Below are 14,018 nucleotides of genomic sequence, written 5' to 3'. Positions count from 1 at the left end.
GATCTGAATTCCAATTGCTCTCTTTCTCTTCTCTCAATTCATTGTCAAGCTGCTAATTTAAACCAATCCAAACACTGTTGCTGGGCAAAGAAACCTGGTGTTCATGCAAAAGTAAAAAAAAAACTCCAGCTTAATAAAAATAAACCACACAGTTTCACATTTCTTTCAAGTTCTGAAAAAATATCTAATAATCATGACTTCAATTTCAAGATTTATATTTGCAAACAAAATATGTGTACAATGTAAACACACATATGCACACTCACACATACATATACACACATACACAACTATACACATGCGCACTTATACACATGTACAGTTATTTGCATAAACTCAAAAATGCACACACTGATGTACATGTATATACATGTATGCACATAATCACATGCATATATTTACACTCAAATGTCCTCAACATACTGACCAACATGCACACTCATTCCATTCACATAAATACATAGATATTCACACTCAAAATCACACATATAGAAAAATGCACACACTCACATGCACATATATTCATGCACACATATGCATGATCATACAGACACATTTTACAAACACATATTCACATTCAAATACACATAATACAGTCACATACACACGCATTCGCATACTCATTCACATGCTTATGCATGTGCACTCACATTCACATACACAAACATATGCATATAAACTCACTTACACACACATATGTATGCACACTCATTCACATGCAGACACACGCATTCATTCAGGCTTGTTCAAACCCACATGTGCAAATATATTCTCATTCACATGTACACATTATCAAAATTTAACTGGACAGAGCGTCAATGACCATGCTGTGCTGTCCACAGTATGTCACAAAATGCCTAAATGTATAAAATCCCAATGAGACCACCAAAATGACCAATTTGCCTTACTGAGTGAATAAAAGGAATTCACATCAGGTTTTATCAGTAACAAAGCTATTTATTAGATTGTGCAATGTAAACAACAGCAGAGAAGAGGAAGCATTTCTAATCTATCACCATCTAAATTAAACTGTAAATAAGAAACTGAAGGAACTGCAGATGCTGGAAATCAGAAACAAAAACAGAAATCGTTGGAAAAGTTTAGCAGGTCTAGCAGCATCTGTGGAGAGAAATCAAAGTTAACGTTTTGGGTCCAGTGACCCTTCTTCAGGTCTAACTGCAGTTCTGCAGTTCACACACACACACACACACACACACACACACACACACACACACACACACACACACAGTCGTGACAAAGACAGACAAATTGTTTAACACATGGATTGAGAAAGAATCTAGACAGAATAAACAGAATTCTGAAGATGAAGATCTGGGGAGGTGATGGCCTAGTGGTCTCATTACTGGGCTGTTAATCCAGCAACCCAGGTAATGTCCAGAAGACGTGTGGTCAAATCCTGCCACGGTAGATGGTTGAATTTGAACTCAATAAAACCCTGGAATTAAGAGTCTAATGATGACCATGAATCAATTGCCAGGGAAAAACCCCTCTGTTTCACTAATGTCCTTAACTTGTCTGGCTTACTTGTGACTCCAGACCCAGAGCAATCTGGTTGACTCAACTGCCTTCTGAACAATTAGGGATGGGCAATTAAATGTTGACCTAGCCAGAGAACGCCCAAATAAATAAATTAAAAAACGTCCAGACCACAGGCTGGAAAATTACATTCTCACAGTCCATATGATTTTAACAATAATAACATGTGGCTGTCTGTAGGGTGATGGTTATTCATAGATTCAATGATTTGTCAGGTGAACCAAGTTCTTTCTTGTTTTAGAACTCTTCTTACAAGCTTTCTTTTTCCTGACTTTTTCCACATGGAGAGAAAAAGAGAGAGGGAAAGATGGTTCTTCCTGTTTGCCAGATCTGGAATTTTCTCTCCTTAGTTCAGCTTTTTGACACTCTATACCTCAACCGGAAGGCTGTTGTCAGGTGGAATTTCCTTAATTTGAAACATTGTGGTTTAGAGATATGCCATTGGACTAGCAATCTAGAAACACTAGCCATTGTTTGGGTGCATGGGTTTAAATGGCATAGGTGGTAAAATATGAATTTAATAAAAGTCTGGAATAAAGAACTGCCCTAATGGCCATCATGTAGCCATTGTCAATTATTCTAAATACCCATCTCATTCACCAATGTCCCTTAGGGAAGGAAATCTGTTATCTTTACCTGGTTGGGCCTACATTTGACCCCAGACCCATAGCAATGTGGTTGACTTTGAACAGCTCTCTGGGCAATAAATACTCGGCTTGCCAGTGATACCCACACATCCTGTAAATAAATTGAGAGAAACATATTCTTGGTGCCATGCAGTCTCAGCTCTTCTTACTGCTTACATAAAGCAACATTGCATTGCCTAGTGCAACAGCATGCAATTTACTTGGTTTGAAAGTTACAAAACCCTCTTCCTTTTTGATATAGTGGTCAATTTCCACTTCAATTTATAATCCAAGAAAGAACATATGTGGTCTGTTATGTACCTCCAGCCTTAAAGAAAATGACATGTCATTTTTTAAATATGTTTGATTGCTGAGCAATACCTATACAATACAACACAAAAGTACCATTCATTCATTTTCATTCATTCTTTAAAGAGGATTTAAACACATTTTCATCATTTACTTTCCACATTCTCAAACCTTTTCAGCACATTCACATTCTTGATAATGCGCCTGGTATTACATTATCTTTTCCAACAATGTGAATGATTTTTATATCAAATAATTGAATCAATAAACTCTATCAGAACAATCTTGCATTTTGAGAATTATATTTCTCTGCAAAAGCTAGCGGATTATTGTCAGTATATATTAATATTTCTTTGCAATCATGACAGCTTTAAACTTAACAGTACGGAAGAGGTATTAATACCAAAAGTTTCTGTTTGCATTGTGGAGTACTTCTTTTGATATTAGTTTATTTTCTTAGAAAGTACCCCACTGAATTCTCTATTCCCAATTTATCATCCTGCAGTAAATCTGCACCTACTTCAAAGTCACTAACATCAATTGCTTTTCAAAAGACTTCATAAAATCAGGAGCAATCAATATCAGTTCATTTATTAAAATCACCTTCAGCTTCTGAAAGGCACTTGGTGCTCCTGACTATGCCACCATTGCCTATTTTTATAACACATCTGTGAAAGATAAGTCTCTGGTGCTGAAGTTAGGCATATATTTCCAATAAAACCTACAATGTCCCAAATATCTCATGATTTCTCATTTAGTTGAAGGAACAGGGAATTCTATCAGAGCATTCACCTTCACTGTTCTTGGTAACACTTGAACTTGCCCTGCAATATGTCCTGGGTAAGTTACTCTTGGTTTTGAAAATTTATATTTGACTTGAATTATGAAGAAGTCAGCTTACTGTAGTTGCTTAAACAGTTCCTCTAGTTGTTTAACATGGCCTTTCCAGGTCTTACTGTATATTCCAATATTGTCTAAATAAACTACACAATTAGGCAGTTTAGCTATGACTTGATTCATAAGTCTTTGAAATGTAGCTGGTGTGATTTTAAACCCAAATAGCATCACTCCACATAATTGTGTACATTATTAAATAACCATATACTTTATAATCCATTTCATGTAACACATGCTGATATATCCTTAGCTTTTGATGTTAATGATACATGCCAATACCTATCAATAGATCAACCTCAAAAGGAAGCACTGCCAACCCTATCTATAGCATCTATAACTGAGGAATTAGATATGAATCAATTTTCATAATTGTAATTATAATCTATTTGGAGTCACATCAACCCAGACCGTTTACGAAGCAAGACTATCTCGTGAACACCAGCTGCTTTGGCTAGATTCATAGAGGCAATTTTGTAGAAAGCCTTGAATTTCCAGTTTCGCTTGAGCTTGTTTTTCCAGGCTTAACCAATAAAGAACTTGTTTTATTGGCACTGATTCTCCTACATTTGCAGCATGTTGGGCTTACATAATGCATTCAGTTGTGTCTTTACAAATTTCCTTTAATTTCCTGAGCAGTCTGGCTAGATCTTCCCACTGTCTTTCCTTCAAGTACAAAAGTACAGTCTACCTGTCCTAAAAGAGTTATCGAGTCATACAGCATGGAAACAGACCCTTCAGTCCAACGAGTGTATGCTGACCATAATCCCAAACCAAACTACTCCCACCTGTCTGCTCCTGCTACATAACCCTCCAAACATTTCTTAATCATGTACTTATCTAAATGTCTTTTAAACATTGTAACTGTACTCGCACCCATCACTTCCTCTAGAAGTTCATGTCACACATGAAGCATTTGCTATGTGAAAAATTTGGCCCCATGTCTTTTTTAAATCTTTCTCTTCTCACCTTAAAAAATGCCTCCTCGTCTTGAAATCCCCCACCCTAGGGAAAAGACCTTTGCTATTCACTTCATCTGTACCTCAGAGAACAATGGGATCTTGCTCAGATGAGCCGAGGAGTGGCAGATGTGGATCAGATGGGCTAATGGACCGAGGAGTGGCAGATGGAGTTTAATCTAGATAAATGTGAGATGTTGCATTTTGGAAAGGCAAATCAGGGCAGGACTTAATGATAAGGTCCTGGGAAGTGTTGCTGAACAAAGTGACCTTGGGGTACAGATTCATAGATCTTTGTAAGTGGAGTCGCAGGTAGACAGGGTAGTGAAGAAGACGTTTGGTATGTTTGCCTTTATTGGACAGTGCATTAAGCACAGGAGTTGGGAGATCATGTTGCGGCTGTACGGGACATTGGTTAGGCCACTTTGGAACACTGCATGTAATTCTGGTCTCCCTGCTATAGGAAAGATGTTGTGAAACTTGAAACAGTTCAGAAAAGACTTACAAGGATGTTAAATAAAACCGAAACAACTGCAGATGCTGTAAGAGTTCCGAGGAAGAGTCAGTTCTGAGGAAGGGTAACTCGACCTGAAATATTAACTCTGATTTCTCTCCATAGATTTTGCCAGACCTGCTGAGATTTTCCAGCAATTTCTGTCTTTGTTAACAACGATGTTGCCAGGGTTGGAAGCTTTGAACTATAGAGTGAGGCCGAATAGGCTGGGGCTATTTTCCCTGGAGTGTCGGAAGCTGAGGGGTGACCATATAGAAGTTTATAAAATTATGAGGGGCATGGATAGGGTGAATAGGCAAGATCTTTTCCTCAGGGTAGAGGAGTCCAAAACTAGACAGCATAGGTTTAGGGTGATTTAAAAGGGACCTAAGGTCAAGTTTTTCACATTGAGGGTGGTGCATGTATGGAATGAACTGCCAGAGGACATAGTGGAGGCTGGTACAATTACAACATTTAAAAGGCATTTGGATGAGTATATAAATAGGTAGGGTATAGAGGGATATGGGTCTAATGCTGGCAAATTGGACTAGATTAATTTAGGATATCCGGTCAGCATGGACAATTTGGACTGAAGGATCTATTTCCATACTATACATCTCTATGACTCTTTGACTCAATATAGTCATGGATTTAGCTGCATCATTTGATGAAAAAGGGGCTATCATTTCTTTTGCCAAATCCCTTTATAACTCTCAGCTCGTTATTTGCTTTTCCTGCACTCACAGTATTACCTTTGTGAGTTCTCTTTTCAGATTCGTTATGAGCCCAAATAAGAACTATGGTTTTCCTCATATCTTCCAGCATTCGAAACAATGCTATCTCACGTTATCACAATGTAAACACCTAGGCCTTCGGTCTTCACTTCCACCCTCAGCACTTTCATTTCAGATCTAAGGAGGCAATCTTGGGGCATCTCCAGCTGTCCTCTCTTTACCATGGCTAATTGCCTTCCTTTCACTCTCCCATCCTGTACCTATCCAGGCTTATGGGGTGATGGAAAAGAGATTTAGTTTCATGAATCATTAATAATTATCAGCCATTATCGCTGCCTGTCCAGCAGGTGCAATCCTTCAGTCCCCAACATCGCTTCCAGTTACAAAGGGTAGTGGGTTTTTAAATTTTTCCAAGAGAATGATTTCACTGAGAGCTTCATATGTGGTATTTACTCCTAATGCCTATATCCATCTTTCAAAATTACTTTGCTTTAACCTTTAAAATTCAATGTAGGTTTGCCCAGGCTATCTCCTCAAATTTCTAAATTCAGGACTAACTGATATGCATTTGAAAGAATAGTCTTCTTTTCCTGTGTCCTACATTCTTCAAAACCTCAGCTGACAGTGGTGCAAAATTTTCACCTGCTGTACCTGTCAACTTGTTCTGAATGGGCAATATCCAAATTTTCTTTCAGCCACTTTATTTGTCTCACTGTTTTCTCAAATGACTTAAAGAATGTCTTCACAAACTTTTCCTCAAGTTTTGGTAGGGCCTGTACAAACATAAGTATTTCCTGACTGAACTTTAGTCTGAACTTTAGGGTCTGGTTCTTCCCATTACAGCCTTTGTCAGCATCTGCCATCTCTTTATTTGATCGTGTTATTTTAAGCCAGTATTTCCCTTTGTCACTCTTCTTTTTCTCATTCCCTCAGAAATTCAAATTCAAGTTTTCTCATTTCCATTTCCTGCTTTTAAATATTATTCTATTTTATTCCAAGACATGGAGACAGTAAGGATTGCAGATGCTGGAAGCTAGAATCAATAAATGTGGAGTTGAAAAAGCACAGCAGGTCAGATAGCATTCAGGGAGCAGGGAAGTCAATGTTTTGGGCCAAAACCCTTCGTCAGGACTGGGGAGGGGAAGAGGAGCCCAGAAATAAATAGAGGGAGCGGGGTGGGGCTGCAGGGAGGGTAGGTGGGATGGAGTTAGGTGGATGTAGGTAGGGGGTTTTACTAGTTGGTCAGTGGGAAGGGTGGAGTGGATAGGTGAGTTGGAAGATGGACAGGTTGGGTGTAGAAAGATTTTGAAGGTAGTGAAGTCAATATTCAGGCCACTGGGCTGTAAGCTCTCAAGGTGAAATATCAGGAGTTGTTCCTCCAGTTTACGTTTGACTTCACTCTAACAGTGGAGGAGGCCAAGGATGGACATGTCACTAGGGGAATGGGAGAGGGAATTAAAGTTGATGGCAACCAGAGGGTCGGGTTGGTTCGTGCGTGCAGCGTTGTTGCGCCTTCGCCTCCTCCACTGTCAGAGCATGGCTTCATGCATGGAAGGTCATGTCTCACTAACTTGATTGAGTTTTTTTGAAGAAGTAACAAAGAGGATTGCTGAGGGCAGAGTGGTGGATATGATTTATATGGACTTCAGTAAGGCATTTGACAAGGTTCCTCATGGTAGTCGGGTTAGCAAGATCAGATCACATGGAATACAAGAAGAACCAGCTATTTGGATACAGAACTGGCTCAAAGGTACAAGACAGAGCATGATGGTTGCTTATCACACCACCGGCCTGCTACCAGCGATGTGTCACAAGGATCAGTGCTGGTGTCCACTGCTTTTCACCATCTATATAAATAATTTGGATATGAAACTAGGAGGTATAGTTAGTAAGTTTGCAGATGAAACCAAAACTGGAGGTGTAGTGGACAGTGAAGAAGGTTACCTCAGAAAACAACAGGATGTGGATCAGATGGGCTAATGGGCTGAGAAGTGGCAGATGGAGTTTAATCTAGATAAATGCGAGCTGTTGCATTTGGAAAAGTAAACCAGGCCAGGACTTATACACTTAAGGGTAAGGTATTGGGGAGTGTTGCTGGACAGAGTCCTTGGGGTGCAGGTTCATAGATTCCTTGAAAGAGGAGTCGCAGGTAGATAGGATAGTGAAGAAGGCATTTCGTGTACTCGCCTTTATTTGTCAGTTCATTGAGTATAGGAGTTGGGAGGTCATGTTACGGCTGTATAGGACATTGATTATGCCACTTTTGGAATATTGTGCACATTCTGGTCTCCCTACTATAGGAAGGATGTTGTGAAACTTGAAAGGGTTCAGAAAAGATTTACAAAGATGTTGCCAGGGTTGGAGGGTTTAAGCAAGAGGGAGAGGCTGAATAGGCTAGGACTATTTTCCCCAGAGCGTCAAATGCTAAGGGATGACCTTATAGAAGTTTATAAAATCATGAGGGGCTTGGGTAGGATAAATAGAAAGGATGTTTTCCCTGGTGTGAGGGTGTCCAAAACTAGAGAGCATAGATTTAAGGTGAGAAGGGAAAGATTTAAAAGTCACCTAAGGGTTAACTTTTTCACGCAGAGGGTGGTGTGTGAATGGAATGAGCTGCCAGAGGAAGTGGTGGAGTCTGGTACGATTACAACATTTAAAAGGCATCTGGATGGGTATATGAATAGGAAGGGTTTTGAGGGATATGGACTAAATGTTGGCAAATGGGACTAGATTTATCTAGGATATCCAGTCAGTATGGACAAGTTGGACCAAAGGATCTGTTTCTGTGATGTATGTCTCTATGACATGATGTTGACCAATTTGCCTTATTGACTGCTATTCAGAACAAAAGAAATTCAAACCAGGTTTCATTAGTTACACAAAGTAATTATTTATTGCAACACATTTAACTACAAGAGCAGTGAAAAGAAATAATTTCTAATCTACCACTAATCAAATTAAACTATACCCCTTCAAAGCCCAAAAACATGCACACACTCAATCATGGTTAAGGCAGACAAAACACAAACAGATTAACATATATACACACTATGGGTGGAAAAATAATTTAATGTAAATTCTGAAGATCAGAAGACCAGAGCACAAATTAGAAAGTGTTATTCTGGCAGACCTGTTTGTTTTAACAATGATGACATGCTGCTGTCTAGGGTTGGTCAGGTGGACCAAGGTCTTTCCTGTTTTAGAATTCTTTCTCATTAACTTTTTTGTTTTTCTATCTTTTCTCTCAATGCACAGGGAGAGAGGGAGATATGGAGAGATGGATACTTTCAGTTTGCAGGTTGTGCAAGTTTCTCTCCTCTGCTATTGCCTACTTGTTAACAGCTTTTTAATACTTTACAGCCCAGACAGAATGTCCTTAACTCCAAGTATTCTCAGTGCAATTCTCCTTCTTACAGCCTCAGAAAGCAACACAGTCATACAGCTCAGCAGTCTGCAATACTTGATTTTAAGTTGAAAACCTCTCCTTTTATTTCAATTTTAACACTCCTATTTTCATTTCAGTTGATAGCTTCAAACAAAAAGAAACTGTGTGTTATCTTTCAACACTCGCATACAGGCACTTGCTCACTCACATTCACATATACCCTCAAATGCACATGTACACATGCACTCGAGCTCACAGGTACACACACACCCACTCATTCACACTTTATCAAACTTACACGTACTAGTATATAAAGGCAGATTCATACACACGCATACATACCCACCCGCACACACGTGCACATACAAATGCAGACACAATCATTCAGACTCATGCACTCATATCCATACAAACAGGCATATACTCACATACTGAAGCAGAAACTTGCAGGTGCTCACTCACTGCCCTCCGGACCCTGGACCAGCCCATCCTGGACGGACTGTGCTCAGAATCCATATCGAAAAGAAAGGGTCAGAGCTGACTTTTCTTCTGGCTTGTGGAGCCGAGAACGAAAGTGTCTTTTTAAAAGCTGTTGGGACGTGGCCAGGCTAATCTCGTGCCTATTTGTGGTGTGGGACTGGAACTATATGCAAACCAGACCAGGTAGGTTCAGCAGATTTTGCAATCAAGTGTTGGTTTTGTTTTTACATTGTATAATCGGGAAATAAGCTGTCTGTGATATGGTTTCAGAACCGTCTGCCTTAGCCCGAGGATCTCAGACCCATTGGAATACCAAACCTCTAACAATGTGTCCCTCTGCCTCTGACTGCGGCTCTCTCCTCACCCAGCTCTCACTGCACACATGGCTACGTGACCGGCGCTGGAGATGATCCTGGGAGGCGGTTCCCTGCTCCCTTCCAGACCGTTGTGGGGTGGGGTGACGGGAGAAATCTCCGAGCAGGCAAAGGGGCATTGAGCAGCCTGGCGACGTGGTGGAGAGCCAGGCTCAGAGAGGTGCAGGCGGAGAGCCAGCACTGTCTGGAGTCCGAGAGATACCAGCAACTCAACTCAGCTCAAATTCTGATTGCAAACTCCAAGGGACTCAGATCGCGGGGAAAGGAGCTCTAGAACTGGGTGAAGCTGCATTTTTTTTTGTAAAAACACTTTTTGGTGTTTAAATTCATTGTTTTTAATTGTTTTAAAATTTATTTTGAGTCTGCTGAATTGATTTAATTTTAGTATAATTGCTGTTCTCCAATTTGGGTTACTGCATGTAGTAAGAATTACAGTTCTCTTTAGTTCAGTTCATTCGTCGATCTTTGATAAATCATTAAACTGAGATTTCTGCGCCCGAAACCATTGCAAAGTTTCTCACCTGATTGTGTGCATCCTGCAGTGAGTGAGTGCGGTCGGTGGAGAAGCCCTCCCCGGGGGGAACAGGCTGGTAGAGCCGGCTGTTGCTGAGGATGCTGAGCCGCTGCAGGCGGGGGGGGCGCCGCTCGCTGGGGATGGGGGATATCGGTCGCCGATGTCTCGGGTTCCTGCTCTGCTCCTCGCTCCTGGGTTCCGCCTGTGCCCTGGTGAGTACCAACCATCACCCAAGACTGGGTACCCCGCATTACCCACCCCCAGGGACTGGCACGGCGCAGCTTCGGTGTGAATTAAACTGAGGGCATGGATGGCATCCTGAAGAGGGTTACTACACTCGCATTTCTTTACCCTCGTGCCCAATTTAACTTGGAGCATGTGTATCTACATGGGGTCTACTCAGATGGAGTGCCCATATACATAATCCTACCGTCAATTCTGTGCAGTTTTCTGTTCAAATGCCATATTCGTGTTCCTAATTGTGATATGGGTCTAAACCTATCCCTGCACCTCTGACTAGGTGAAGCCCCTCAGATGAGACAATCTGTTGTATAAGGTTTGTTTTCACCTGCAAAACGAAGGCTGAGGTCATGTGAACAGCTGTTATAACCTGGAAGCTTCCTTGTGACAGTGATCTTCTAGGGCTAGAGAAGGGCTCAAATGTGATCGTCTTGCTTGGGACTGACTGCTTAAGTCAATGGGGTTCGCAACTTTAAATTTCTAATGTCACAGGGTTATTATGTAAAGAACAATTGAACATAACACTTCAAAGCACTTCACCCAACTTTGTGAGTTCATTTGGAACTCTCAAATGAATCACAGATCCAAGCTTGGTAAACAATCTGCAAACCTTAAATGCTACATATTTGTTAAAGTGAAAGCTTAAAGTCTTTCTTTACCTTTCCTAAAGTGACAATCACTTCTGTCATACTGAAATGAAACTCCAGATCAGGTGAATTCCATCAATGATAATTCATGGTTAATGTTCTGTAGCATCCCAATTCTCTCATTCGGGTTCAGAGCGCAGGCCAGTTGATTCAATTTGCGCAATTATGACAAAAATATTATTGTACATTGAATTGTAAACAAGAAAAGGTCAAAACCATTCTCCCACTTTGTGTTTTCATAGTTCATTCATTGCCTAATCTCTTAAGATCCTCCGGTACTTTGCATCATTGTGATTGTGGAAACATTCACTTAAATTTCAGTGTTTCACCCGAAACATGGAATTTTCTTCTACCAATTATGCCCTTTCTGTTTTAACAATTTCATTAACTTGATTGTTAATAGTGTATTTGATTCTCCCCACAGCCACGGGTTTTATTGATATTAATGTAAGATGTTGGTTTCTCTGTGGACTGTGCATCAGGCACAGGTGTAAAAGGTTTAAATTAGTAATGATTCAGTATGTGTTTTCATAATCATGAGCCACATTGACTATTTCTTGTAATGGGTTGTCAATGTTGGCTGTGTACTGAGACCTGGTGCTCCATTATATCTTCAATGTGGAGTCCATTTGTAAAATGCCACATTGACTGTCTACAAATTGTGCGCTTTTTGAACAAAGTAGAATGTATCTGCAATTACAAATTCACCCCATAGACTTATAGGTGTGTGGTCTGTGGGGGACAGAGAGTATGTGTGTGAGGGGGAGAAATATGGAAGCATGCCATTCAGCTCACACCAACCCTCTGAAGGCCATCCTACTCAGACCCACCCCCTACTCTATCCCTGTATTTCCCACCCTAGACACACTGGGCAATTTAGCATGGCCAATCTACCTAACCTGCACACCTTTGGACTGTGGGAGGAAACCCATGCAGACACAAGGAGAACGTGCAAACTCTACACAGACAGTTACCTGAGGCTGGAATTGGACCTAGGTCCCTGGCACTGTAAGGCAGCAGTGCTAACCATTGAGCCACCACACTGCCCATAAAAAGAGTGGGATCTGAACCCACACATAACAGATTAACAACCCATCAGCTTAACCGTTCGGCCACCGTGTCACAAACTCAAAATCCTTACAATGTGGAACCAGGCCATTCAGCCCATTGAGTCCACACTAACCCTCTGAAGAGCATCCCACATAGTTCCACCCGCCTACACTATCCCTGTAACCCTGCATTTCCCATGCCTGATCCAGCTAGCCTGCACATACCTGGGCTGTGGGAGGAAACCAGAGAACCCAGAGGAAAACCACACAGAGGCAGGGACAAAGGGCAAACTCCACATAGACAGTTGCCCAAGGGTGGAATTGAACCTGGGCGCTGTGAAGCAGCAATGCTAACCACAAAGAGTATGTGTGTGTCTATGGGAGAGAGGGAGAGAGAGACAGACAGAGAGAGAGAGAGACAGACAGAGAGAGAGATACAGAGACAGAGAGAGTGTGTGCACGCTTGGGAGAAAGAGTGTGTGTGTGGGGGAAAGAGAGAGAAAGAGAGTGTGTGCGTGTGTGATAGAGAGAGAGAAACAAAGAGAGAGAGTGTGTGTATGTGGGAGAAAGAGAGAGAGAGTGCGCGAGTGACAGAGAGAGAGTGTATATGTGTGTGTGTGTGTATGTGTGTGAGGGAAAGGGAGACTGCGTGTGTGTGAGGGAGAGCAAGGGAGAGTGTGTGTATGTGTGTGTGTTGGGGGGGAGAAAGAGAGAGAGAGTGTGTGTGCGTGAGAGAGAGGGAAAGAGAGAGAGTGTGTGTGTGGGAGAAAGAGAGGCAGGGTGAGTGTATATGGGAGAGAGAGAGACAGAGACAGAGACAGAGTGTGTGTGTATGTGTGTGAGAGAGAGAGAGCATGTGGGAGAAAGAGAGAGAGTGTGTGAGTGACAGAGAGAGAGTGTATATGTGTGTGTGTGAAGGAGAGCAAGGGAGTGTGTGTGTATGAGGGAGAGAGAGAGAATGTGTGTGTGTGTTTGTATGAGGGAGAGAGTGTGTGTGTGTGAGGGAAAGAGAGAGTGTGTGTGTGTGTGTGTGTGTGAGGGAGAGAGTGTGTGTGTGTGGGAGAAAGAGAGACTGTGTGAGTGACAGAGAGAGAGTGTCTGTGAGTGTGTGTGTGTGAAGGAGAGCAACGGAGTGTGTGTGTATGAGGGAGAGAGAGAGCGTGTGTGTGTATGAGGGAGAGAGAGAGTGTGTGTGTGTGTGTGTGTGTGTGTGTATGAGGGAGAGACACTTTTCGATAATAGACTCATAAAGATGTTTAGAATATTTGTATGAAATCACATGAAATTTAAAGCTCAGAGACAGATCCTTCCTTCATACTAGTTTGTGTTTGAGTTCAGGCTCCAAACAAGTCCCTTCTCACTGTACAGTTTCTCAGCAATTCAGATTTTCCTTTGATTCCTTTCTTCATTTGGTGTTTGCCCTATTTTTCCATAAATGTATCCATGCTGTCTGCCTTGATTACTCCATGCACACACACACACACACACTCTCCCTTGCTGTCCCTCACACACACGCAGTCTCCCTCACACACATACACACACACACACACATATACACTCTCTGTCACTCGCACACTCTCTCTCTCTTTCTCCCACATACACACACCATAAACAAAAGTGTATAATAATGCAGAGTTCCAGTGTGTGGGGCACTGGGGAACACAGTCCCTTGTTTGCTTTACTACTATCTCATTAATTGCTGACCATAACGCTGTGATAACAAGGTGTAGAGCTGGATGAACACAGCAGGCCAAGCA

General features: G+C 41.6%; 1 protein-coding gene across 1 annotated transcript in view; it reads left to right on the top strand.

The window, feature by feature from the left end:
* The first annotated feature begins 10,485 nt into the window (after nucleotides 1-10,485).
* The window catches only part of LOC109933737 (parathyroid hormone/parathyroid hormone-related peptide receptor-like), a 108,098-nt gene continuing 104,565 nt past the window's right edge, over nucleotides 10,486-14,018 (top strand). Inside the window, exon 1 of the mRNA XM_048614382.1 lies at nucleotides 10,486-10,537. Coding sequence (XP_048470339.1) covers nucleotides 10,486-10,537 — 52 coding nt within the window. The remainder of the gene's footprint in view (nucleotides 10,538-14,018) is intronic.

Source organism: Rhincodon typus, chromosome 30 (genome assembly GCF_021869965.1).
Source record: "Rhincodon typus isolate 14 chromosome 30, sRhiTyp1.1, whole genome shotgun sequence".
Classification (NCBI taxonomy): Eukaryota; Metazoa; Chordata; class Chondrichthyes; order Orectolobiformes; family Rhincodontidae; genus Rhincodon; species Rhincodon typus.
This window is presented reverse-complemented; position numbering and strand designations above follow the sequence as displayed.